This window comes from Gobio gobio (assembly GCF_949357685.1).
Source record: "Gobio gobio genome assembly, chromosome: 1".
In the NCBI taxonomy this organism is placed as follows: domain Eukaryota; kingdom Metazoa; phylum Chordata; class Actinopteri; order Cypriniformes; family Gobionidae; genus Gobio; species Gobio gobio.
This window is the reverse complement of record NC_137097.1, coordinates 51277732-51304852: the sequence shown is the minus strand read 5'-3', so window position 1 is coordinate 51304852 and position 27121 is coordinate 51277732. Positions and strand designations below refer to the sequence as shown.

General features: G+C 42.3%; 1 protein-coding gene across 1 annotated transcript in view; it reads left to right on the top strand.

Annotated features, from left to right (window-relative positions):
- The window catches only part of shank1 (SH3 and multiple ankyrin repeat domains 1), a gene marked incomplete at both ends in the record, with an annotated part of 78035 nt that extends 51975 nt beyond the window's left edge, over window positions 1-26060 (top strand). The window contains 11 exons of the mRNA XM_079821440.1: window positions 8591-8673; window positions 9275-9399; window positions 9542-9677; window positions 9773-9853; window positions 13667-13693; window positions 13794-13850; window positions 19382-19494; window positions 19677-19797; window positions 20756-24296; window positions 24792-25694; window positions 25973-26060. Coding sequence (XP_079677566.1) covers window positions 8591-8673; window positions 9275-9399; window positions 9542-9677; window positions 9773-9853; window positions 13667-13693; window positions 13794-13850; window positions 19382-19494; window positions 19677-19797; window positions 20756-24296; window positions 24792-25694; window positions 25973-26060 — 5275 coding nt within the window. The remainder of the gene's footprint in view (window positions 1-8590; window positions 8674-9274; window positions 9400-9541; window positions 9678-9772; window positions 9854-13666; window positions 13694-13793; window positions 13851-19381; window positions 19495-19676; window positions 19798-20755; window positions 24297-24791; window positions 25695-25972) is intronic.
- Window positions 26061-27121: the final 1061 nt, after the last annotated feature.

The following is a 27121-nucleotide window of genomic DNA, read 5'->3' as shown; positions in this document are numbered from 1 at the left end:
GCTGTATTCATCTTTCCCTCGATCCTGACTAGTCTCCCAGTTCCTGTCGCTGAAAAACATCCCCACAGCATGATGCTTCCACCACCACGCTTCACTGTAGGGATGGTATCGGCCAGGTGATAAGTGGTGCTTGGTTTCCTCCAGACATGATGCCATTCAGGCCAAAGAGTTCCATCTTTGTTTCATCAGATCAGATAAGGCTGTAACATAACAAAATGTGGAAAAAGTGAAGCGCTGTGAATACTTTCCGGATGCGGATATTCACAGCCTTTGCCATGACACTCAAAATTGAGCTCAGGTGCATCCTGTTTCTACTGATCATCCTAATATGTTTCTACAACTTGATTGGACTCCAACTGTGGTAAATTCAGTTGATTGGACATGATTTGGAAAGGCACAGACCTGTCTATATAAGGTCCCACAGTTAACAGTGCATGTTAGAGCACTGGGAGAAGGGCCTTAGTCAGGGAGGTGACCAAGAACCCGATGGTCACTCTGACAGAGCTCCAGCGTTTCTCTGTTGAGAGAAGAGAACCCACCAATCCACCAATCAGGCCTGTATGGTAGAGTAGCCAGACGGAAGCCACTCCTCAGTAAAAGGCACATGACAGCCCGCCTGGAGTTTGCCAAAAGGCACCTGAAGGACTCTCAGACCATGCAAAATAAAGTTCTCTGGTCTGATAAAACAAAGATTGAACACTTTGGCCTGAATGGCAAGCATCATGTCTGGAGGAAACCAGGCACTGCTCATCACCTGGCCAATACCATCCCTACAGTGAAGCATGGTGGTGGCAGCATCATGCTGTGGGGATGTTTTTCAGTTGCAGGAACTTTTTCAGGAACTTTCGGGGTGGGACTTGTGCGCTGAACATGCTGATTGGTTGAGTTCATGCAGCATTTTATTTCAACCACAATTTTTAAAAGTCTGTTGCAGTGTGTACAGAAAGTGTTTTTTGCTATTCGAATCAACAAAGGAGTTAAAAAAGTTCCAAAGTTTCAGGCTTTATTAAGCTTAAATGTAGAGGACGAAATCTAGCGCAAACTGGAAAGGCACAGGCAGTCATATGTCCCCGGACTAATCTTCACGGTACTTTAGACTGCGACGGAAACGCAGACAGCAACAGGTCTGGGGGGGAGGGAAGTTCCAGGGACAAATTGTTCCATGGAACTTCGGTGAAAACACAGCGTAAAGAAGCTGCTGGCCAAACCAAATACTGCTTTGTTTGATATTGACCCCCTCCTTTGTTCACAGACTCTTTATTCCATGTCCTTTCGCCAAATGTCTGTGAAACTTGTTCAGTTCATGTCTTAGTTTTTATACACGTTAAGACATTTAAAAAAAAACAATTTGCTGAGCTTATGTGTATGCATATATGTTTACACTGTAAGGGAAACGGGTCAATTTAGCTCAAAGGAAATTATGAATGAATTTTTAGGGAATTTTGAAAAATTCTATACTTTTACGGCCAAACAAATGACTCGTCCAACGTTCAGTTGAATGGGCCATAACATGAATATTAATATCCAAACTATATTGAAAACACTATTTATTAGCAAGGTAACAAGATCAGCAGTTTAAGACATTAAATTCATAAGTACATGACACAAGACACTTCTCTTTAAATACAAAGAGACTTTATTGATTATTCTAACACATAAAACTAATATCTAACACATCAACACACGCACACACAGATTTATGCGAGTTGCAGAAAGAAAGTAAGTGAGGAAAGAATGAGATTTTAGAAAATCTCAAGTTTCTAGCAATAGATGCACTTTATAAGACCTGACCTGAACGAACCATCAATCATTAATTTAACCCTTCTATCGTTTCTTAGGCTGGTTATTAAATTTGCAAAACTAACTTAGAACATGAGCCTCTCAACGGAGAAGAAAAGAAACTAAGTAAAAGAAAGAAAATTAAGTGAGATTAGAGTAGTTAGATGACTTGAATAAAGCTGATTGTTCTTAACCCATTTTCTTTATCTGTGGTGGTTTTCTCTTTGTGTCCTTTTTTAAACTCAAAATGTTTATCCAGCCCTCCGGTGGAGTTCTGACCAATTAGACATTGTGTTTAGTTCAGGGTGTAAATGTTCCTTTACGAAAATGAACCATGGTTTTACTACAAATAAAACCAAAAAAAACAGTTATATTATTATAAAAACTATTATAGTTAAACCATAACCACAAATAAACCATGGCTTTACGACTCCAACCATGTCTTTACGACAGTTTAACCATGGTATTTGTGGTAAAACTGTGGTTATATAAATGGTAATCAATTAGCCAAAACAAATTTTTAATTAATTAATTTTCGTAAGGGTTTCTCCTCCTCTCACCATAAAATATGTTATCTGATTAGTCACATTGGCTCTAACTTTCCCGCTCTTAGCAGGGTACAATTTAGACATAATTTGAAATCATTCACGCACATAGTAAACAAGACACACTTTCAATCAACCATTCAAAAGTTATAACAATTGCATGAATTTTGTGTGATCTAAGCATAATAGCCACATATACTGTATGCTGTAGACATAATGCAGAATTATGCCGTTGAGCAATGTTTTATTTATAAGTCCGTCTGGCATTGTTTTGGAATGATCTGATTTTGAGTCTCTGGGCCCTATTTTAACGATCTGAAACGCAAGTGTCAAAGCGCGAAGCGCAAGTAACTTTGTGGGCGGGTCTCGGCGCTGTTGCTATTTTCCCGGCGGGATAAATGGCTCTTGCGCCTGGCGCAAATCTAAAATGGGTTGGTCTGAAGTAGCTTCATTATTCATAGGTGTGGTTTGGGCGTAACGTGAATAAACCAATCAGAGCGTCATCCAACATTCCCTGTAAAAGCAGGTTTTTTTTTTTTACAAAGTCAATTGCGCTGGGTGCAAGATAGGGCCCTCTGTGTGTTTCTCTGTGTATTTCAGTCCTGCGTTTAAAGAGGTCAAAAAGAGGTCTTTGAGAAGGAAGAAGGTCTGTTTTAAGTCTCTGTCTTGGGTATCAAACCAGCCTTGTTGACACTCATGATTTTCCTTGGGAGAGTGCATGTGTCCCAACTCTTGTTAAAACTACCTAACGTTGATATCTTAAGTGTTAGTTCTCTAGTTGCGCTTATCTTTTACAAGCATGCATAGACTTAAAATTGTGGAGTTGATTACAGGGAGTGCAGAATTATTAGGCACGTTGATTTTCTGATCATATTTTTTTTCCAGGCACATTTGACCAATTCCAAACCACAGTAATCCTAATAACTACTATTGATTTAGTATTTAATAATGTATATGTGTTATATATAATTGTTCATGAAGGCTGGAAATGAAAATCACCTTATATTCAGGTGTGCAGAATTATTTGGCATGTTTTCTTTTACAGATAAATTGAGCCAAAAAAGAGATTTAACTCAGACTGAAAAGTCAAAAAGTATTAAATGCCCATGAGAAGGATGCAATACTAATGCAATACTAGACATTGCAGTTAAGGCATGACCATTGGACAGTGAAATGCTCGTTGGGTCAGCAGGATCTGACAAAAACAGGTGGTGAAGAAAAGACACCTGTTAACTGCAAAAGAATTAAGAATTAAGGTGAAGAATTAAGGGTGAAACCATCAGGAACCCTTTAGTCTCCAGCGCCACCATTTTCCAAAGCTGCAACCAACCTGGAGTCTCCAGAAGTGCAAGGTGTCAGGATCTCAGAGACTTCAGTTAGGTTAGTTACCACTGTTTGAAGAATTCATCTTCCAGAATCTGGCAATACGTTTTGGGAGTTCATTTTTAGTCCATCTCTGCAAAACGGACTTCAGGATGGACTAAAATGAACTCCCAAAACGTACTGCCAGATTCTGGAAGATGAATTCTTCAAACAGTGGTACTAGAGGATGTGGTGCTGGTCCTTCAAGAGTCACTCTCAACCTATCTGTCCATAAAGCCTATAAAAAAACCTTCTTCATGTATTTTACAACACTTCAGCTTATGATTCTTATTTAGTGGGGGTCATTTTTTAGGATTCTTTACCTAACTGAAGTCTCTGAGATCCTGACACCTTGCACTTCTGGAGACTCCAGGTTGGTTGCAGCTTTGGAAAATGGTGGCGCTGGAGACTAAAGGGTTCCTGATGGTTTCACCCTTAATTCTTCACCTTAATTCTTAATTCTATTGCAGTTAACAGGTGTCTTTTCTTCACCACCTGTTTTTGTCTGACCCTGCTGACCCAACGAGCATTTCACTGTCCAATGGTCATGCCTTAACTGCAATGTCTAGTATTGCATTAGTATTGCATCCTTCTCATGGGCATTTAATACTTTTTGACTTTTCAGTCTGAGTTAAATCTCTTTTTTGGCTCAATTTATCTGTAAAAGAAAACATGCCTAATAATTCTGCACACCTGAATATAAGGTGTTTTTCATTTCCAGCCTTCATGAACAATTATATATCACTTATACATTATTAAATACTAAATCAATAGTAGTTATTAGGATTACTGTGGTTTGGAATTGGTCAAATGTGCCTGGAAAAAAAATATGATCAGAAAATCAACGTGCCTAATAATTCTGCACTCCCTGTAGTTAGCTCAGACTGAATGGAGTCCCAAATGACAAAATGTCTGATTTAGGGTCCGATATGGAATATGGCTCTTTTCACAGTTCTTAAGGAGTAATTTGTGCCTGATTCACTCTGTTCTACAACACATATAGTTGCTAAACTCACAGCATTAACTTTTGTGCTTTTGACAAACTTTTATAGACCAGAAGATGAGTTTTCATTTCAGCCACCCATATAGGCAGTGTAGAGGCTAGGGCAAGTTGTGTCGTTGTTGTTGTTGTTGTTGTTGTTTTACAACTTAGTATCTCAGGCACTTTTTGCGTTTCTTCACCTCTTCATGACGGATCGCTTTCTGTATTCCTCTGTTGTACGTCGCTTTGGATAAAAGCGTCTGCTAAGTTCATAAATGGAGGGGGGGGGGGGTATGGGGACATGAAAAAGACAAAACCAGCGTTTGTGGGCTCAGTGTGTTACACCAAACTCATTTAATTCACCAAGCATAATTTAATTTAACATAATTAATTTGATTGGTTCATCTGTGTTGATTCATTTTATAATTATATTCTTTGTTTTACAGCAAATAAATGTATGTGGGAATTTCTTGCACTGTCAATGTGTAACTTGCAGAATTAAAATTTAAAAGCGGCATACCTGAAATTCCACACCACAATTCCATGAACTTCAATTGTTTTCAACCCAGGGCAGCCAAGGGCATTCTAGGTGAATGCTTTAATATGCTCAGATTGCTCACATGTTCAGTGCACTTAATACATGTGCCTGTACATGATAATATACGTATACCTGCAGCGAGTTTGGAGCTGTATAGCATGAAGGCAGCATTTCTGATGCCATTTATCAGAGATGATTCATGAAATCAGTGGCCATATGACTCATGGACTGGCAGAGACACTGTTGGACAAACAACCACACTGACTCACTAACACAGTAACTGACTCATCTAACTCACTGAAACCTATACCACCCTAGAATCAGCAGCATAACTGACCAGTACTGACTTCACATATCACCAGATATATCAGACCAGTGACTGAATGAGTATATGACTGAAGAAAATGTGAATCATTTCAACTGCTCGTGAATCATTCTGGAATACTCTGAATCTTAATTCACTCATTAAGGAGAATAAACTCATGGTTGTTGTTGTATGTGAAACCTTTAAATTTGAATGAATGTTTTTTGTTCAGATTTGTATATGCTGTCATCACTTCCTCTTGCTCCACCAAAAAAAATAGAATTGCTGTTTATTTATTTACTTACACATACCTGTTTATATATATATATATATAAAATTATGAACAAAACATTTTTTGTGGTAGGTTGTTTGTCTTGTAAAAAGATCATAATGTAAACAAACACACACACACACAGGTTTCTTTTGCTATCTAAGTGAGGACATACCATAGGCGTAATGGTTTTTATACTGTACAAACTGTACATTCTATCCCCCTACTCTACCCCTAGCCCTAAACCTACCCATCACAGGAAACATTCAGCTTTTATACATTTTTAATATAACATTGCTTAGTATGTTTTTAAAAGTTATTTTAAATATGAGGACATATGAATTGTCCTCATATTTCATGTTTACGTCGTAATACCAGTGTAATACCTGTGTCATTATACAAATTTGTGTCCTCATAAATCACAAAAACAAACAAACACACACACACAAATATATATATATATATATATATATATATATATATATATATATATATATATATATATATATATATATATATATATATATATATATATATATATATATATATATATATATATATATATATATATATATATATATATATATATATATATATATATATACAAAAATGTACCAAAAATAAATAAGTTATATTTTTTTGCTTTGACCAGTTATGTACTTGGCCAAGCATACACTGGTTTGCTTTTGAAAACATGCTTGGGCGTGTTGCTGAGATCCCTTCGAGTTGAACATTGGCATGACTAATTCTGTTCAATATGGCTGCCAATTGTGTGCACTGTATCACTCACTGTGCATGTCTACATATTAGTCTGGCTAGTTCCTATATCTAGTTCTGGCCGTTGCTTAGGCAACCGCCAACATCTCACTTGCAGTGCCCATTGCACATACAAACATCACATAGAAGATCTGCAGTCTCTTTCCCAACTACACAACAGCAAGATTGTGTTATTGCAGTGAGTGGACTTGTCCTGCCCCGTCAACTGCTGTGTGACGTTTGAGCTACATTCAAGATTGGCACGATGTGAAGGTTTTTGCAATGGATGAACTTCAGACAGCCATCAAATCAAGGCTTGTTGACTGGTTTCCCGCCAAATTGTTCTTGTAATGCTGGAGAATCGCCATGTGTGGTCTGACCTGCCGTTGTGTTTTGCATCGACTTGCTCTGTCTCCCTTGTCCCTCTCCTCTGGTCCTCGGGCAATGAGAGGATACTGTTGGTTAAGTCTCCTGAACACAGAGCTAAAGGATGGGGATATTGTGTTCTGAACTGCAGTGCACTTGTTGACGCAAGAGCACGGATGCTAGAGTATTGTAAACAAAGCTGTGGATGGGCTCTGCTGTGAATTGAAACCATTAGTGGGACAGAACTGTCAGTGTTACAGGAACAGGACGTGTACTGCAACCAACTTGTTTATACTGTATATGTATTATATTTGCTATTGTAGAGTTTTTGTTTTTTTTGTGGAAAAAAATTATGCTCACCGTGGCCCTAGTAAAAGCAGTAATATTGTAAATTTTTTGTCCTCCACAAATCATTCTAATATGCTGATTTTGTGTCCAAGAATAATTTCTTATTATTGTCAATCAATGTTAAAGACAGTTGCTGCTTAATATTTCTGTGGAAATTTTTTTTTTCAGGATTCTTTTGAGGAATAGAATTTTCAATCTTTTGTAACACTATAAAAGTAAATGTCACTTTGGCAAAATTGAATACATCCTTGCTGAATTTTGTTTGACCCCAAACCTTTATATAGTAGTGTATATTATTAAAGATTATTATTTATTAGTATTCATAATCATTTGAATTATGTATTTTGTGAAGTTAGGGTGTGTCTGTACATGTGTGTGAGGAGAGACCTGGGATGAGCTATATTTGGCCATACAGGAGTGTATATACATGAGATATACATTCTATTTTAAACATAAACAGCATGTTTCTCTAACTTGTAAGGAAATTATAAGTTTCTTTGGTCTGTAGTATAAAGCCAACCTGTGGCTTTACTAATCCAGAGGAACGGAGGAACAGAGAAAGATGGAATGAACTCCACCTCTCCAGTAAATTGTCTCCTCTCCTATGTCTGACATATTAAAATAATAAATAAGAGTTTTCTTGGCAAAATGACTGGTGTCGCTTCTGTGATTCAACCATAATGGGGGGAAAGCTTAATTTCCAAGTCTACAATTATATTATTTATAGATAACACACATATTTAAATGTTAATTTATATTTATAATACATATAACTATAGCTACATATAGTCTCACTGCATTTTAACATTTTGGCAAATAGAAGCATCAAATATTATACATATTTTTTATATTTTATGCTTTCATCTTGCATATTGCCATTTGGAAATATTGTAAAAGTTCAGTTCCGAGCTTGTTTTTTTAGTTACATAATTGCACTGCTTAACTTCACTTTGGAGTTGAATGAACTTTGAGAAACGGCTTTTAGGATCAACATTGCAGAGACAAATGTGTATATCTAATATACTTATTTTTCCACTGATATGACATCTGTGCTTCCCCACTGTTGAAAAGCACATTAAGCTGGCATAGAAGAATTCTAGTATTGAAAAAATGGCACTTCACCTTTAAAAAAGTCAGTACGGGCTGTCCTGTGATGTATGCGTTCATACACTGTACTTGGCTTTCTCTGGCCTCTGACCCTCCCCCCGACACCTCCTTCACTCAATGGGCTTGTTCAGAAATTAAGTGTTTTCCTGATGCAGCAGAGATATTTACCATCTCATCTATCCTCTTTTATCTGCCTCTTCTATCACAATATCTCCTTCTTTCTTTCTTTTAGTGACTACATAATCAAGGAGAAGACAGTCCTCCTGCAGAAAAAAGACAATGAGGGTTTTGGCTTTGTCCTGAGAGGAGCCAAGGGTAAGAGCAGGGTGCCAATTTAGTTGGGGTTTTGCAGGGTTCCTTAAAGCTTGAGTCCTCCAGAGAAAGTCAAAATCATATTAAAAGTATATTTATTCTTTTTACAAATAAATGTTTCAGTGTTTTATTAGCCAATAAATAAGGTCTCAATTTTCATCACAATATTAATATTATTAAAGTTGATGAGTTGGGGTGGTAAAACACAGTTGGGTTGTGTTACATTAACCACAACTGACTGTGCCCCAAAAACTATTGACAAAAATTATTTGACCCCCCTGAAAGTCATTGAATAATTCACACTGCATAAGGCACATTCATTATTGTTCTTTCTCGTTCTCGCTTACACACACACACACACACACACACACACACACACACACACACACACACACACACACACACACACACACACACACACACACACACACTCACACACACAGAGTTATATTATTGCATTCCAAAACTGGAATTAGAACATTTGACAAAATCATCTCATTATTCATCGTTTTCCTCTCTCATAATTGTCCATGTATTGTAAACCTCAATAAGACATTCTGGATAAGCACACTAGACTGATTATGAAAATGTCTTCTCTTTGTAGCTCAGACCCCTATTGAAGAGTTCACTCCCACCCCAGCCTTTCCAGCACTGCAGTACCTTGAGTCTGTCGACGAGGGAGGCGTGGCTTGGAGAGCTGGTCTGCGAATGGGAGACTTCCTTATCGAGGTGTCCGCAGAACTGCATCGTGGAACTTGTGTTCTGTTCTTCCCTATGTATCATTACTTGAAGTTTCTCTAGAATTTCCCTCATTACTCAAGGTCTCTCTCTCTCTGTATCTCTCTGTGTATTGTTTGTTTCTGTTTTCTAGGTGAATGGTCAGAATGTGGTTAAGGTGGGACACAGGCAAGTGGTCAATATGATCAGGCAAGGTGGAAACAGTCTCATGGTCAAGGTTGTCATGGTTACCCGGAATCCTGATATGGAGGAAGGGGTCAGAAAGAAAAGTAAGAGATACAAATTCACACAACAAAGACAACAGTGAAGTATTGTGATGGTGATGACGATCATGACACTGGTGACCCTCTCTCTCTCCTTACAGTCCCACAGCAGAGTAAAAGACTGAGCACACCGGCTATTGCTCTGCGCTCCAAATCCATGACTTCAGAACTGGAAGAGATGGGTAAGGCATGTGAAATGCAAGGATAGAAAAATGAAGGGATAAAAAAAGCTAGAGCAGTGTTTCCCAACCTTTTTTGACCCCTACAGCCCCCTCAGTATGACTGAAGTACCCCTTCATCAACACAAACGACAAATGGTTTAATTTTAACTCATATTATACTGGATATCATTTAACATTGTCATTCAGTCAAGTGACACAGAAATCTCTGTCGGCTGTTTTTATGTAGCCTATATGTACTTAACACTATTGTTTAAAAGTTTGGGGTCATTAAGATTTTTTTTTATTAAAAAAAAGTCTCTTATGCTCACCAAGTCTGCAATAAGTTGATCAAAATACAGTAAACACAGTAGTATCGTGAAATATTATTACAATTTGAAATAACTGTTTTATTATATTTTAAAATGTAATTTATTCATGTGAGGAATTTTCAGTGTCATTACTCCAGTCTTCAGTGTCGCACGATCCTTCATAAATCACTGTGTATGCTGATTTACTGCTCAAGAAACATTTCTTATTATTATTATCAATTTTGAAAGCAGTTGTGCTCCTTAGTATTGTTATAGAAACCGTGATACATTTTTCAGGATTTTTTCCAAAAGAACAGCATTTATTTGAAATAGAAATATTTTATAACATTATAAATGTCTTTTTAAACTGTATTTTTTATCAGTTTAATGTATCCTTGCTGAATAAAAGTATCAAAAAACGTTTAAAAGTTAGTACATATATCATTATTGTGTACAAAAACTACTAAACAAAATGTAAACAATTGTAAACAATTATTGTAATGTATTAACAGCCCTAATATTTTAAGGTGCAATTTTTGTCTTATGGTTTTAGAAAAGCAAAATCTTTTTAAGCACTCCCTTCTTATGTCCCTGCTCCCTGGGGTTTGCATACCCTCGGTTGGGAATCACTGCGCTAGAGGACAGAACCAGAAGGCTTAGAGAGAGAGAAAGAGGACAATGAAGAGAGAAATTCAAGAGAGGATGAAAGAGCCAAATTGACTAGTTTGAATAGTCAGAAGGGGGAGGGATGGAAGAAGAGAGAGTGAATCGAAGAGTAAACTGTCACAGTGATACACTTAAAAGGAAGTACAAAATGATGGAGGGATGTGTATGAAGAGGATGGCATACAGATAGAGAGGAAAAGAAAGAGAGAGAGACAGCATTAAGAATGTTCTTTCACTGTTCTTTCAGAAGTTCCACACTGTCACTACCAGCACCCCCACTACAGGTAACCCCCCAAAAACTGTCCCCTGCCAACCCTTATATCCCCCCTGCCTTCCACCTTATCCCTCAATCCTCCACCTGCAACCCCTCTTAGCTTTAACCCTAAACCTCAATCTAAAACACCTCCCTTAAGGCTGTCGGAGAAACAGGTTCCTGAGCGCTGTGCGTGTCGCTATTAACACAGCGGGCGATGGGCATTGCTAGAGAGGCGCAGTATGTGCTAGCTCAAGGTGTCACCATCACTTACAGTCATTTAGTTTACCAATCAGGCTTCTATAACATCAATGGAATCAGACTAGATCATTTCAATGTTCCACCTCCAAATCAATAAACACAGACCTTCCCCTATCAACTTTTAAAACCGTTGTGGTCCATTGAGGCATGTTTTACCCTTTTCCCTTCTCTTCAGCCCCAGCAATTTTCTCACAGCCCTTTGTGGCACTCTGTCTACTGTAGATGCTTAACAGTTCCCATAATTCAGTAGTGAGGGTTAGTGTGAGGTTAATGCTATTCAGTAATAGTGAGTACTGATTACAGCACTCAATCAGATTGGCTGGCTTCTATGCAGTTTCTGGAAATTTGGATGTATCAGTTTTAATCCGTCCGCCAGGAATGTTTACAACTAACACTTCTAAGCAAGAAGTAGATGTTGACAGTTTGCCTAGTTCATGGTATTGAATCTTTACAAGATATTCAGAGTTTTGTTCTAGGCACTTAGTAGCATATAAACAGGATATCATTGTGCACAACTATATATTTAGTAGAGATGGACAATATATCAGCTGTTCCATCGATATCGGTCCGATAAGTAAAATAACCCAATATATATGCAATACTGTTTAAAGGTTTGGTGTCAGTAACAGTTTTTTTTTTATATTTTTAAGAAATTAATACTTTTATTCAGCAAGGATGCGTTATTCATCAAAAGGTTATCTAAATGCATCAGACTTTATATTTCAAATAAATGCAACTCTTCAAATGTTCAATTCTGAAAAGATTTCTGAAAAGAAAATGTGTGCCACAGTGTCCACATAAATATTAAGCAGCACAACTGTTTGAAACATTGCTAATAATAACAAATGTTTCTTGAGCTGCAAATCATCATATTAGAATGCTTATTTCTGAAGGATCATGTGACACTGTAGACTGGAGTAATGATGCTGAAAATGCAGCTCTGCTAGCTTGGTGAGCATGAGACATATCTCAAAAACCTTTTAAAAATATTACTGACCCCAAACTTTTGAATGGTAGTGTAAGTCAATAAATTATAGGTTAATGATCATAGGATGCCACATTATTTATAGGTGGCCTACCTATTAATACAAACAAATAAAAAACTATTTTCAGGCATCATGTTTCGTTATTCTTCTTAATTCTATTTATGAAAGTTATATTTTCCGTTTAGCTTTTATTAAATAACGTTGGCCATGGGTATGTATAATTCTTTATTTTCAGTGGTTATTAGCTCTCTATTTGTATATCTTATATTGGCCAATATATCAGTTATAAAGTTCAAAATATATATAATTATCAGTAATTGTTATCAACCAAAATGTCCATATCTGTGAATCTCTAATGTTCAGCTTATTCAACAAACTACCACTTTGTTGCATAACAGTTTATTATTGTGGTGTCACATGAAAATCTAAATGTGGTTGGTGTGCTAGATCCAGACGTCAGAAGTCTGGAGACTAATGTAGGGCATATAATAGTAATGCATGCCTACTGTTACATTTAACGCTGTTTAAGTTAATACTCCATTTATATAACTTGATCAGAGTGGTTTGATGTATTCCTGATGTATCTTCTCAGTGTACTGAATGTGTCTCAGGCATTTAATGCGTGCAGGTAATGTTATCTCATACCATGTGCCTAATCAGATGCAGCAATTTAATGTGAGTGAAGAGCCCTTACCTTTTTTTACACACTCACATCTCCACCTGGTGCAATGTCCCACCTCACTGGCTGCCATGCTCTAAAGATATCCGAGATTGCACTGGCATTAATGTCTTGCTGCACAATGTCTTCTGAAAAAGACAGAAACAACTCTATGAATGAAGACAAAAGGGGTGATGATTAGTCTTTACAGGCAAGCAGATCGGCCCCTCCTCTAATTGCCCCAGAATCCCTAAGCTTTATATGCACACAGAAACACGTACACACACATATACACTACCTACAAACTCACTTGTGGCTTTTTGAACCTTTCCTTCACACTTTTGTCGCACGGGTTGTTTTTTTAGTGATTGAAGCTCTATCTAATCTGTTTTATAACCTCCCTGATCTTTTTGTTTGTCCTGGCATTCCATACACAGTGGACAGAGGTAAGAGACACTTTAGTTTCTCTTGTTTTGCTAAAGTTGCATGTGTACAGGATTATATTTACTGTACACTCCTTTCCACCAAATGCATTTGGTGGAACGAGTGTACAGTAAATCAAATTAAAAAAAAGTGTTTAACATCTTGGTACTTGTTAGTTGAACGGAATGTGATTTCAGCATTAACAGTTAACAGAGTATTACTACAGGATAATGGTTTTCCACCTTACATTGACTTGCTTTGTCTGTTTGCTTGATCACAGCCTCTGCCCCATGGAAAAAAAAATCAGGTAAAGCTCTTTGTTCCACTCTCTCTGTCTTGTACGAAACACTTGACCTAATGGGTCTGCAAATATTTTATATAGGATGAAACTTGTCCCTCTGTTACAGAGTTCGAGTCTACCCAAGCTACAGAGAAGAAGAGGACAGTTTATCAGATGGCTTTGAGTAAGAGGGTCAATAGTTTTATACATTGTTATATTTCTAGTCATACATAAAGTTAAGAAATAAAGGGATATTTCACACAAAAAAATTATATTCAGTCATCATATATTCACCCAAACCTGTATGACTGAGCACCAAAGAGAAGTTTAGCAGAATGTCTGAGCTGTTGTCTTACAATAAAAATGGATAGAGACCAGGGTGTGCGAACGCCTCTGCGTTATTGCGTCGTGAAGCACATGTGAAATCAGTCCAAGGGTGTGGCAGAACTTCATAGGCGGGTGACATCATGACCAGGAAACTATAACGCACACCCAGACCAAACAACGCTAGCTTCTGTGTCTTCAGCAAGCGCTCTGTTGAAACCGCTTGTCCCTTTGATGTTTGTCTGTCTTAGAACAGCATTTTGACTCTGTTAGATCAGGAGTTTATCACCATTGTATAAGTGACATTATAAAAATGGTGAGCAAACAGTAGTTTAAACCAAGTGTAACTCAGCAAAACATCGATTGGCTGGCTGAGAAACAGGAAGTTCGCTATAAGAGCAAATTAGACAAACGTTTTCTGCCACCCCGATCAAAACCTCCATGTTGTTTCCCAATCTCCACAACGAGACCACGAGACCAGACCATGATCGTAAAAGAAACCAGACTCCTATCGTGTCTTCAGCCCCCAAACATCCAATTATTCTAACATCCTGGGACTGAAGGACTATGGTTATAGGGAGATGCCCAAGGTTGAAGAGACGCTTGCTAGAGTCTGCATCGTCCCTTAAAGCTCCAACGTTACCCACCAAGCCAGTTAGAACTACATCAGTGCTGGTGGGTAAAGCATATTCGGCGGCAGTTCAGGCCGTGGCATGTCTGCACACTGTCCATCTTGCAGAGCTGCATTGGGCTACAGATTTATCTCTCCGGACCACCAAGGAGAGACAGCCAAGTCAATCGACCATTCTATGGCAGCCCTGGTGGCCATGGAGAGGCACCTATGGTTAAATATTTCTGGCATTAAAGATAAAGACAAGAGCCTTCTCATGGATGCCCCGCTCTCCACTGCTGGCCTTTTCAGCGACGCTGTCACCTCAGTCGTTGAGAGGTTTCAGGAGGCGAAAATGGCAGCGTTCCAAAATTCCTCCCTTGACAGAAAGACTGGGGATTGGGCCGATACTTACAGCTAAAGTCTTCTAAGGATAAAATGGATCTGAGGACCAAAATTATCTCTAGGGAGGCTTCGGTGAAGAAGCCCTGATGCCAGTGGTGTCAGGCTTCTGAGGACAAACCCCTCTGAGGGGGAAATTGGCTACCCCTCATTACATTCCTCTCTTTACCCTTAGTTTTGCCAACCCCACCACCTTGTGTGCTGCTCATGTCTCAACGTCCCCCCGGAGTCAGTTCGGTCATTCCCTGTCAGTTCACTGCTTCAGGGTGCCGAGTTGGCTACTCAAACTACACCAGAGACCAGTCTTGAGAGACGTGTCCCTCCTCCCAGCAGGGATTCCGGGTTTTAAAGCCGGTATTTTATCGTTCCGAATAAGGATGGGAGGTTTCGTCCAATTTTAGATCTGTGCCAGCTAAAACGCTCTGTAAAGGTCAAATTCAAGATACTTACTCTAAAGCAAATCATGTCACATATCAGGTCTAGACTGGTTTGTCATGATAGATCTGAAGGACGCATACTTCCATGTATCCATCCTCCCACAGGAAGTTCCTAGGGTTCGCCTTTGGGGCGAAGCATACCAATATCGGGTTCTTCCTTTCGGCCTAGCTTTGTCATCCCACACCTTCACGAAATGCATGGACATAGCACTGGCTCCTCTGCGACTCCAGGGCATTTACATGTTGAAATACATTGATGATTGGTTTATCCTAGCTCAGTCAGAGCATTTGGCATAGCTCGGCATCGAGCCCGCATGAGAAATTTGGCGTTAACGACAAGAAGAGTGTTCTGTCTCCAGCTCAGAGAACCACTTTTCTAGGATTTGATGACGATGCATGCACATCTGTGTCCTGCTCGTATTGATTTGATTCTCTCTGCAGTGAACAAGTTAAAGCTAGCAGTCACTTACTGTCAGACTGTTTCAAACACTGCGGCGATGCCTACGTGCCTTTGTAATGTGGAAGAAACCTTGGTTCCTTTGTCAGGGACCTGTGCTGGGGGCTCCTTGTCATCACATAATGCTTATAACAGATGCATCCCTCATGGGATGGGGGGGGGGGGGGGGGTGATCATAAGTGGATGCTCGGCTCAAGGTCTGTGGCAGGGCTATCCTCTCTCGTGGCACATAAATTGCCTGGAAATGATGGTTGTGTTCCTAGCACTCAAACACTTCCTCCCAGACCTTAGAGGCCGTCATGTGCTTGTTCGTACAGACAACACATCAGTGGTCTCTTATATTAATCATCAGGGGGGTCTTCAGTCATGCCCACTATACAAACTGGCTCACCTGATCCTCCTGTGGGCCCAAGGGAAGCTGCTCTCACTGAGGGCAGTTTATATCCCTGGGCAACAAAATCAGGGAGCAGACGTCCTGTTGAGGCAGGAGCTGAGGCCAGGGGAATGGAGACTTCACCCTGAGGTGGTGGAGCTCCTATGGGAGAGGTTCAGTCAAGCGGAAGTAGACCTGTTTGCATCTCTAGAGACAACACATTGTCCACTATGGTTCTCCCTTACACTCTTGGGATGGATGCCATGGTAGCCGAGGCTACATCTACACACATTTCCCTGATTACTCTGCTCCCAGGAGTTCTGGAGAGAGTTTACCGGGATGAGGCCCGTTTTCTGCTAGTAGCTCTGTTCTGGCCAGCCTGAGTCTGCTTCTCGGACCTTGTGTTCCTCCTCGATGGTTCTCCTTAGGAGATTCTGGTCAGAAGGGACCTTCTGTCTCAAGCAGAGGGGACAATCCTTCACCCCCGTCCATAGTTGTGGAAGCTGTGGGCTTAGCCTCTGAGGCATTCCCACAGCGTCTTTGCAGTGTCTCGTTCCCTTCAGGGAACCATGGTTACAGTCGTATCCTGTGTGGGGTATAGCAGGGGCACCTGCACGATTTTATCTAAGGGTGCGCACAGAAAGTGGGAGGTGGGGTTAAATTCAACTTTGTTAAAGGTCCCATGGCATGGCATTTTTCTATTATTTGATAATGTTTCCTGAGGTGTACTTATATTGTTAGTATGACTTTTACATCATAAAATTTCATAATTTAGAAATAAAAGGCATTTTTTCTATACTGCTGTTTGCCCTGTGGCTGAATGCCCTGCTTCAAGAGGCGTGTCTGCTGTGAGACTTCAGTAAAAACGCCCACTGTTGTGATTGGCTGACATCTTTGCATTTTAAATGAGCGGAGGGGGCGTGGTTTAACAAGGTCTACGAGGCACGAGCAGGCACGAGCTGCTGCCAGAGAGACGGATGGACCTGAGTTCATTTCACATCAGTTCTCAGCATGTCTGAACTGTTGTAGTTACAGCATATCCTTCAGGTTATTAGTCTATTTCTAGTCGGAGGGACTGTCACTCATGTCAGAAAGTTAGTAACTTTAGTAAATTATGGATCAGCGCTGACTGGAGACGCGAACCGTTTAGAACGATTCAGTCCGATTTGGTGAACTGATTCAGTTCACTAAAAAGAACTGGTTCAAAAGAAAGATCGTTCGCGAACCGGACATCACTAATTTAACAGAGATGGAGCTCAGCGATTGCTAACAAAGTTATTTATAGTAACTACTGAGTTGTAAGAGCGCTGTCAGTCAGCGCAAGTTTATTGTGTTTGTATCTGAGAGTTCTGAATAAACACGAGTCCCAGTCACACCGAGTCCGTCTTCATCATTATTACCAACTTTGTAACACATGCAAAGTACCATTACAGCTGTCGAGATGAACGAGTTAAAAGTAAGTGTTGATAATAGCATTTTTTTTTTAAATAAAATAAAAGCGTCAGTGAGGCGCGTTGAGTACATAGCGCAAACAAAGACACAACAGCAGTAATCGAATGTAATCCAGTTTATTGTGGGGCTAGGCTGGCTAGCCCAGATACCCTCACGCTTACCCCCCTTCTGCTTAATCTCGCGCCGCGTTTGGTGCCTCCGCTGTGGGCCAGATGCAGTACTGGGGGTCGGGGATGTTGAAGGCCACCGGCCAGTGCAGCCCGAGCTTCGGCGTGTGTGAGGTTTATCTCTAAAGATGTTGAGCAGAAACTCATGACTGTATGCACATTTTAGAACCGATAGACGCGACGAGGACGTACAAAAACACTGACTCACAAGATAGAAAACACGAAAACACCGTTCTGTCGGGAGAGAGAGAAGCCGCAGTGTGTGCACGAATAATAAATAATTAGCTACACATCAGAAATCACTGATCACAGATCAGAAGGAACTGAAAAAAGACTTCTGTTTTCATTTGTACATCCAAACACTGAGAAACTGCCAGCATTCACTCGTTCACAAGTAATGATCTCTGGAGCGTTTGCTTGGGCGTGCCAGATTCTCTGGGCGGAGGAAAGGGAGGGAACCGTTCCTGCTTGGACGTCAAACCAGGAGACTTCAGGATTGGCTCGTCTGGCCTGTCATTTTCTCAAAGGCAGAGAAAGACAGCCAGAACTCGGGTTTACACCGATCAACATTTCTATCCACTTGGGGACAATATTCAGGCTAGGGGAACTCATATTAATGTTGAAAAACCTCATAAAATGAAAATTTCATGCCATGGGACCTTTAAAGCATTTTTAATTTTCTAGATTGGCTAACGCAGATCTAGAAACCCTTCGGACAAAACAATAAATGAACGCAACACCAGAGCAGAACGAAAATGCATTTTTGACAGCACACATTTTAAATGTTTTAAAATACAAAAATGACAAAACGTGGCACAGTGTTCAAAAATATACATCTAGTGCATGTTTACAGTTTAAAACTATTTAAAAGCACTTTTTCTCAAAGTTACCTCTGACTTTTGTTTCAATTGATTGTAGGTATAAACCTCCACTTCATCTATCTTTCTGTTTTTCCCTGTGTTCTTGCGTATACTGACAGAGGAACTACTCCAAATGATTCAGTGCCAACCCGTCTGGCCAACTATAACTGACTCAAAAGAATGATAATTTCACAAATGATTCATTGGCATTGCTGGTTCAGCTGACAGAAATACGGGAACACATTATAATTTCTGAAATATTCTCAAGTAAATGTTTTCTCAGGTCATTCATGGTACACACAGTGAGTACAGTCGTACAGTTGCAGGCGCCACTGCGGTACAGTATAGGCTGAAATTTAGCTTATAATTAATTGACAAACTTTCTTGACAGCTGTGACCACAATTTACTTTCGTTGTATGGAACAGAGCAGCTTGGGTATTCTGCTATAAATAACTCCTTTTTGTTGTTCCATGGAAGGAAAAAGAATTTCAAAAGAAATATGGGTAGGAAAATAATTATATTTTTTGAGTGAACAATTCCTTAAATTCAAACTAATTTAAGCTAAACATATATATATATATTAAATTAATTAATTAACTCTTTGTTTTTCTCTCTCTATTATTCTATGTCAGATAAATTGGATGAGATTTTAGCAGCAGCACAGCAGACCATCAGTACCAATGAAGCCCAAGGACCCCGGGTTCAAGGGGTAAAAAGAGAACGGGGCAGAGGCTTTTATAATGAGGTGTGTGTGTGTGAGACCATTGTAGTAGTTACTCAAGACTACTATTACAAAGATCATAATGATTACTGAATGAGGTATTGATGCTCAGGATTTACTAAGCTCTGTTTTTGCGGAATTCTTTTAGCAAATTTGCAGACCAAAAATGGGTCCATAATGTTTAATGTTCCCATGTCTTCTGGCAGCCGAATTTCGACCAATCGGGAATGGGAATGACATCATCTGGGGCAGGGCTAGGCTACGACCGTGGTCAATTTGTGTCTGGCCATGGCCCCCCGCACGGTATGCTGCGACAGAAGTCCATCGGTGAGGCTATCTGTTAGTCCATCTGTCTGTCTGCCCACCTGTCTGTCTGTTTAGCCATACTGCTTTACGTCTATGGTATGTGCATTTAAAGCACTCAAAAGAGTGCAATTGTGGGTTTGCTTTAATGCTTATCATCTGTAATGCTTTATTTCTCTAGAATAATGACTGTACGTTTAAGTTTGTTGAAACGGTCCATAAGAATCTTGTCAGGAGTTTGACTGGGTTACAGAAGAGACCAATTGTCATAACTAAGGCGAATGTTATTTATTTCAACTGGTGCTCAACATAAGTGTTTATTGTGAGTCGGGGTTTATAAATGGGCTGTTCATTTTATAGACCAAGATTATTAGCACACTGTATGAGAAACACTTTTTGTCCCATGCCATGGATACGTAAGCTGGCAGTGCCAAATTGTGTTTAAATGTTCAATATGAAAATTTCCTCTTTCTTGGGTTACACAGTTGGGACCTTTATTTACATAAAAAATAAGGCCATTTGCTATTTTGCTTGCTATAGCTTTAGCTTTGTGTAATTTCTTGTGTCATCAGGTAGACATGGTGTGTGAATAGCATTTGTCCTTCTATAACATACTGTAACTAGTCTGCACAAAACAGCATTGCAAAAGTAGAGAAGTGAATGGCTTGTACATGTTCATGCTGGGAGATCAGTTATGGTAATAAACAGACAAGCTGACAGACAGACAGACAAACTACAAGATGGTCTCATTTCTGTATCCCGTTTTGTTTTCCCTCTGCTCATTTTAAGGAAATTAAGATATCTTTTCTTTTCCTTCTCTTATTCTTTTTTCACTTCCAGCTGTCATACATTCTCCTTCGCTCTCAGGCATATTTTTCTTTTGTCTTTTTTGTTTTGTAACACATCCTTTCTATTCATTCTCCCTTCATTACTTTCCTTGAAAATGTATTTAATCTCTCCTCTTTGTTATCTTTTTCTGCAGGGGTTCCTGAGGAGGAGAAGCAGTTCCTTCATCCTCCAGCCATGAAGTTTGCCCGCAGTCTTTCAGTACCTGGCCCAGATGACATACCTCCTCCCCCTACTACAGCTCCCCCTGAGCCCCCTTTCTCCTCAGCTCCCCCCCATGGCCTTAGGGGCAAGACATCCCAGCAACCTTCTGTTTCTGTGTCCCAATCCACTTCCTCTTCTGCACATTATCAGCTCTACTCACAGTCAGTACATGTCACTCATGGACCCCGGGACAGGTCCCCGGGACCACCTACTGGGTCAGGAGCCGGGGACCTCTCTTATTCCCATGCTCAAGCCCACCCCTCTGTGCCAAGTAGGACTGCCTCCAGGAAGGTGATTGGGTACACAGGGGACCTTGCAGGGGCTGGAGGAGCAGCAGGGGCCAAAGCCGCAGTGTTGAGAAGGGGCTATAGCAACGCAGTCCCACCCACCAGTGTTGCTACTGTGATTCCCCAACAACAGCAGACTACACAGAGCCAACCCTCCAGAGTGGATCGCAGTGCGATAGGGGCAGGGGCAGGTGGTGTACCGAAAGGTGGTGCCCGGAGAGGGAAGGGGCCCTTAGTGAAGCAGTCAAAGGTGGAGGATCTGCGTCAGGGCCAGGGCACCCTGGAAGGAAAGGGGTCTGTGGAGAAGAGCTCCATCCCTATCCCAACCATCATTGTTAAAGCCCCTTCCACCAGCAGCAGTGGTCGCAGTAGCCAAGGCAGCAGCGTGGAGGCTGAACCGCCTCCTCCAGGAGAGAGTGACAGTTCTAAACCCCAACCTGTTGTTCCCCCACCTGCACCCACTGTTCCACCGCCAGCCCCTCCATCTATACCTGCTCCTCCACCCCCATCACTTCGTACTCAAGAGAGTTTGGACTTCACCAGCCAGTTTGGTGCTGCCATAGTAGGGGCAGCTCGCAGGGATCGAGAGCGATTCCATGAAGCACGACGGAAGAGTGCCTCCTTTTTTCTTTCTGCTGAGGAAGAGTTGGGTGGAGTAGGAGGTGCGGGAGGACGGACCCAGACTTCCCAACAACAGCTGAGTTCCCAGCCTTCACCACGCCTACGACCATCCAAATCTATAGATGAAGGCATGTTCTCAGGTGATACCTTTATCCACCACACACGCAGTATGCCTCCTGCCTTTGGCCTGCCTGAGTACTCCTCACCTGCTCCACCTGGGGATTACCAGCCTAAGTCTGTACCTGCTGACTTCTATGGGTCAGGAGGCCGACAGCAGCAGCAGCAGCAGCAGCAAGCCTCCACAACAACTTTCATTCACCCATTAACGGGGAAAGTCCTGGACCCTTCATCCCCACTAGGCTTGGCATTGGCTGCACGGGAACGTGCCTTGAAGGATGATGGTCGCATACGTAGGGAGAGGACTACTGAACACCATTTTAGCCGTCAATTGTCCAGCATTGGGGCCTTTCCCTCATCCACTGCACAACCAACATCACACAACTCTTACTCAATGGCCTCTTCTTCCTCTGCAACCTCCTCTGCTGCTCAGTCCTCGAGCTCCTCCTCATACCTTGTTACCTCCTCATCACTAGCTGCCACCACCACATCCACTCGCCCTCCATCTCCCAGGATCCTGCGTGGAGCAGGGAGCAGTTGGGGTGAGGAAGCAGGGGTAGGAGAGCGTGCAGATAGGGAGGCTGCTGGCACCTCTGCTCCCAGAGAAGGCCTAAGGGTTCGTTTCTCTGAGGACAAAACTGTCCACACGCACCACTATCAGTCTCCGCACTATCAGCCCACCTACAAGGAGCGTGAAAGAGAGCGTCAGAGAGAGAGGTCACGAGAACGAGAGAGGGAAAGAGAAATAGAAAAGGCTCAGACCCAGTTACAGCAACAGTATACACAGCCAACGACCCAGCAGCCTCGACGCCCCTCGTTCTTGAGGATGGAGAGTGAGGCTGGGGCGTACATCCTTTCATTAACACCACCATCTCCTCCTCCAACAGCAGCCCCTACACGTCCTTCAGCAGGTGAAGGTGGAAGTGGCACAGGTCTGATGGTTCTTCCTCCCCCAGCTCCCTCAGTAGATGTAGATGATGAGTTTGTTTTCGCAGATCCTCTCCCTCCACCTTTGGAGTTTGCCAATAGTTTTGATCGTGGTTTGAGTTACTCTGCAATGATGTCTCACAATGTAACAGCCCGTCAGCAGCTTCATCGTCCACCACCTCCCCCACCACCTCCTCCCCCTCCAAAAGACTCCTTTATGGCTGGGTTCCCACCTCACACACCCCTGCCTTCACCCCAGGCAGGAGATTCCACAACTTCCAGTCTTACTTCATATGACAGTGAGGTTGCCAACCTAACCCAGTCAGCCCCGTCTCCCTCTCCATCTTCCCCCAACCCTCTACCGCCTCCCTCCCCCTCTACCTTGCAGCCATCTGGGCCACCTCCACCTCCCTCTGTATCACCTCCGCCACCACCCACCGCCTACCATAGACCGTTTGGCCTATCTCATCCGCAACACTTATACAATAGTACACACTCTGCTGGGCGCTCCTCTTCTCCCACACCACCTCCTCTCTCTATTCCAGCTCCACCTGCCTACCGGGGGCCCCCAGTAGCAACATCCAATCCTGCAACGTCTGTCTCTCTCAGAGGCACCTCAACTGTGACCGCAAGCTGTTCCTCAACTGCTTCTACATCTGTCGCCTCTTCTACTACTACTTCTGCTGCTGCTGTCATGCCACACACACGCATGGCAACTGTCTCCACAGTAGCTACAGGGGGTAGCAGGCGACCTAGCGCAGAGCATCATCCACCACCCTGTGCAGCTTCAGCCAAGAGCGGTGAGTCCCAGGAAACAGTAGTAGATTCTGGGATTGAGGAGCTGGACAGCCGAAGCAGCAGTGACCATCACTTAGACAACATCCTTGCACTCAGTGGTAGTGGGGTCAGAGAGAGGTTAGAGAGAGCAGGGATAGGTAGCATAGGAGGAGTTGGAGAGAGAGGTGGGTCGACTGAGGCTGACAGAACAAGTGGGTCAGACTTTTTAGAATCTTACATGAGCTACCTTGATGGACAGACTTTTGAAATGCACAATGCCAAAGCCGCCAGCACTGCATCCACCTACCCAAAAACACAGAGGTACAGAGAAGGCAGCCGGGCCGGAGATCTTCGGCGCCAAACCAGCACGGCACCCCCTGCCTACCACCGTCGTAGGGAGGAGGACGAGGAGGAAGCAGAAGAGGGAGATGAGGAAGATTTGAATGCCCGTGATGGTTATGGGATTAGGGAAGGGCCAGGGATTGCTCGCTCCTCTGTAATGTACTTTGACCGTCCCCGCACTCCCGAGATAAAACCTCTGTGGGGTGATGGGTCGGCTGGGACAGCGCAGTCCATGGGGGAAGGAGGGGGCCAGACTGTGGGGACATATGTGGAGGCACGTAAACTGCATCCTCCCGTGTCCGGTATGAAGGCAAGCATCATCAATGAACTAAGCACCAAATTACAGCAGAGGAGCAAAGGAACCGAGAACTGGGGGGCTCAGAGATCACTGAGCAGGCATAGGTATTTGTGTGTTACCATCAGTATAGGTATATGTGCATGGCTATATGTTAATGTTTGCATGGTTGCCTTGAAAGGAGGCATGTGGCATGAGAATTTCTCAGCTGCATGAGCATTGTGTGATTTGGGATGCCATAAGTCATCAAAATCTGAGCCATTTAGTTAAAGGACTCCTTGGGTATTTAGACTAACATGGTTTATTTGCGACAGTGCTCTAAAATAGTTTTGTAACCGCCATTTTTAATTATAATGTCTCAAACACCAATGAACTCTGTGTGTTCTGTGTAACTGTGTCTGTTTAAACTGTTCCTCTCTTTTTGTGATTTCTGCTTTTTATTGCACTGTCCATGTTCATCTGTCTGTCCCACATCAGACACAGGTAACTGCTGCACTATACCTCCTTGTTCTCTCTTTCTCTTTACTATCAACCCCTTTTTTCTCTCTTTGTGTCCTATCTTTTATTCTTTTGCCTTAATTTATTGTTTTCTCTTATTTCAGGTTCTCAGAGGACTCCACAGGTGCACTGAGTCCTCCCTCTGTCCGCTCTAGCTCCCCATCTCCTGTTCACCTCTCTCAGCCTGCCTTGTCTCCTTCCCCCACCCCTTCCTCCCAGCCTCTCTACCCAAACTGGGCTCGATCTCCTTCCCCTCAGCCCCCTGCTGCCTCATCCCAGCCTCCTCCCCGGTCTCACTCGCCTGTTTCTCCCTCCTCATATTCGCCATACCCCACCTCGCCCAAACACCGGCCCGTTTACCGCACCAAAGCCCTGGAGTTCCAATTTATCCCCAGCCGAGAGTCTCGTAAGGCAGAGTCACATCACGCCCAGCGCAGACGAGCACCCAGCCCATTAATTTCTCCATCTGACCGGCCTAAGCTTGGCCCTCCCCGCCCCTCTTCTCTTCCTATTCTCCCCACCACGCCTCTCTATAGCAGCCTGTATGACCTCCGTGGTTCTATTACTCCACCCTCACCTGCCAATCCCCTTGGGGACCCCTACTTCTCCCCCTCTCCCCCTCTCTTTGCCCCCTCGGGTGCTCCCCCACCTCCAAATTCCTCTCTGGTGGTCTCTCGCTCCCTGTCCCCCACCCACTTCCTGTCAGGGACTTCATCCCCACCTCTTCACCCCATTCCTCCACCCACTTGCCTGAGTTATCCTCACCTCCCACCCCCTTCACCCACCAAACCCTTTGCCTCCAAACCACTCCCATATTGGACCAAGTACGACGTTGCGGATTGGCTGGGCTACCTGAACCTGGGAGAGCACAGGGAGCGTTTCCTAGACAACGAGATCGATGGCACGCACCTGCCCTCTCTTACCAAGGACGACTACCTGGACCTGGGTGTGACCAGGGTTGGCCATCGCATGAACATAGAGAGGGCGCTCAGGAGAGTGATGGACAGGTGAGAGGAGAGAAAGAAGGGGAGGCAGAGACACAAGGGAGGACAGCGATGGAGAGGGATTAGGGTGAGAAAGGGGTAGTGCATGAGCAAAAAAGCTAGTACAGATGAGGTGAAATGCTGATATGCTATTGATTGCTAACTTCTGGGAACATTTGGAGTGGGCTGCTGCATGAGATCCAGGATGGCATGGGGAAAGAGATGGAGAACAGAAAGAGGGGGATGAACAGAACAAAATTTACTTCTTTATAAAGACTTTCCACCTTCCCCCCTATCATCAGGCTGTCTTCTAGCCCTTTCCCCATTTCTGCCCTCTCCCCTCGAGATGGACGGACAGACAGAAGGAGAGATGAGGGCAACCGGAGTTGAGAGAACAGGAAAGATGAGGTGACAACTGCTGCCATCAGAGATTATTCCCTGAAGGAAGAAAAATGCAGGAAGAGGTGACTTCGATATCAAACTGCCAGCTCGCAGATGAAGCGATACAAGAGAAAGAGAGAGTTGAAGGCCTGTCGAACTGTGAAAACCTGCACTGTTGTGTGATTCAGTCAACGAAAACATGAACAAAAAATCCCCACATACACATCCGTACATATCAACATTTAAACAGAACACATAGTTTGAGCTTGCAGGCACTCACAAAGTGGTCAAAATGGAAATCATTGAATGAATCAAATAGGGGAATCTAACTCCATAAGGAAAACCAAGGTTACAACATGAGAAGGTAACATACTATATATCTGAGCCAAATAAGTTGAGGGAAACAATCAAAATGCTCTTTTGCTTTGTTGTTTTCTGTAGCTCTTTAGGAAGAGATAGGGAGAAAGAGAGATATTGAACCTCCTTTGCTGTCTTTTCTCTTTTTCTCAGAGTCTATTACCAACAAATATTTACTAACAGTCTCATTTTTAGAGCAGGTTCAATGGAGACCAATGCAGGGAGGGCAAGTACTGACAAACCTCCTGTCTGGTATGACTAGGGAAGCCCTTAAAATAGAGGTCAGTTTAACGGCAGGCACTTATTTGGTACGACTGTGTTTATGTGTGGGTTCCTGAGATTGTTTGTTTGTTTGTTTGTGTGTGTGTGTGAGAGAGTGTGAGTGTGTGCGTGTACACATGATAATGTGAAAGGTTATCACTAGAGGCATGATCGTGATTTGTTATGTGTTTTTACCTCATCAACGGAGGGATTCTATTTTGCCGAAGCCAGATTAGGGCTTGTGCTTATCTTGTATTTCACTAGAACTTCTTTACCTTCTCATGTCTTATAATGAAATTATATATATATATATATATATATATGTATATATATATGTATGTATACACATATACAGACTGGTCACTGTATTACAAACCCGTAGCAAAAACAAGTGCCCAGACCAACAGAGTAGACACACACGCATTCTACCACATACATACATGCAGACAGTA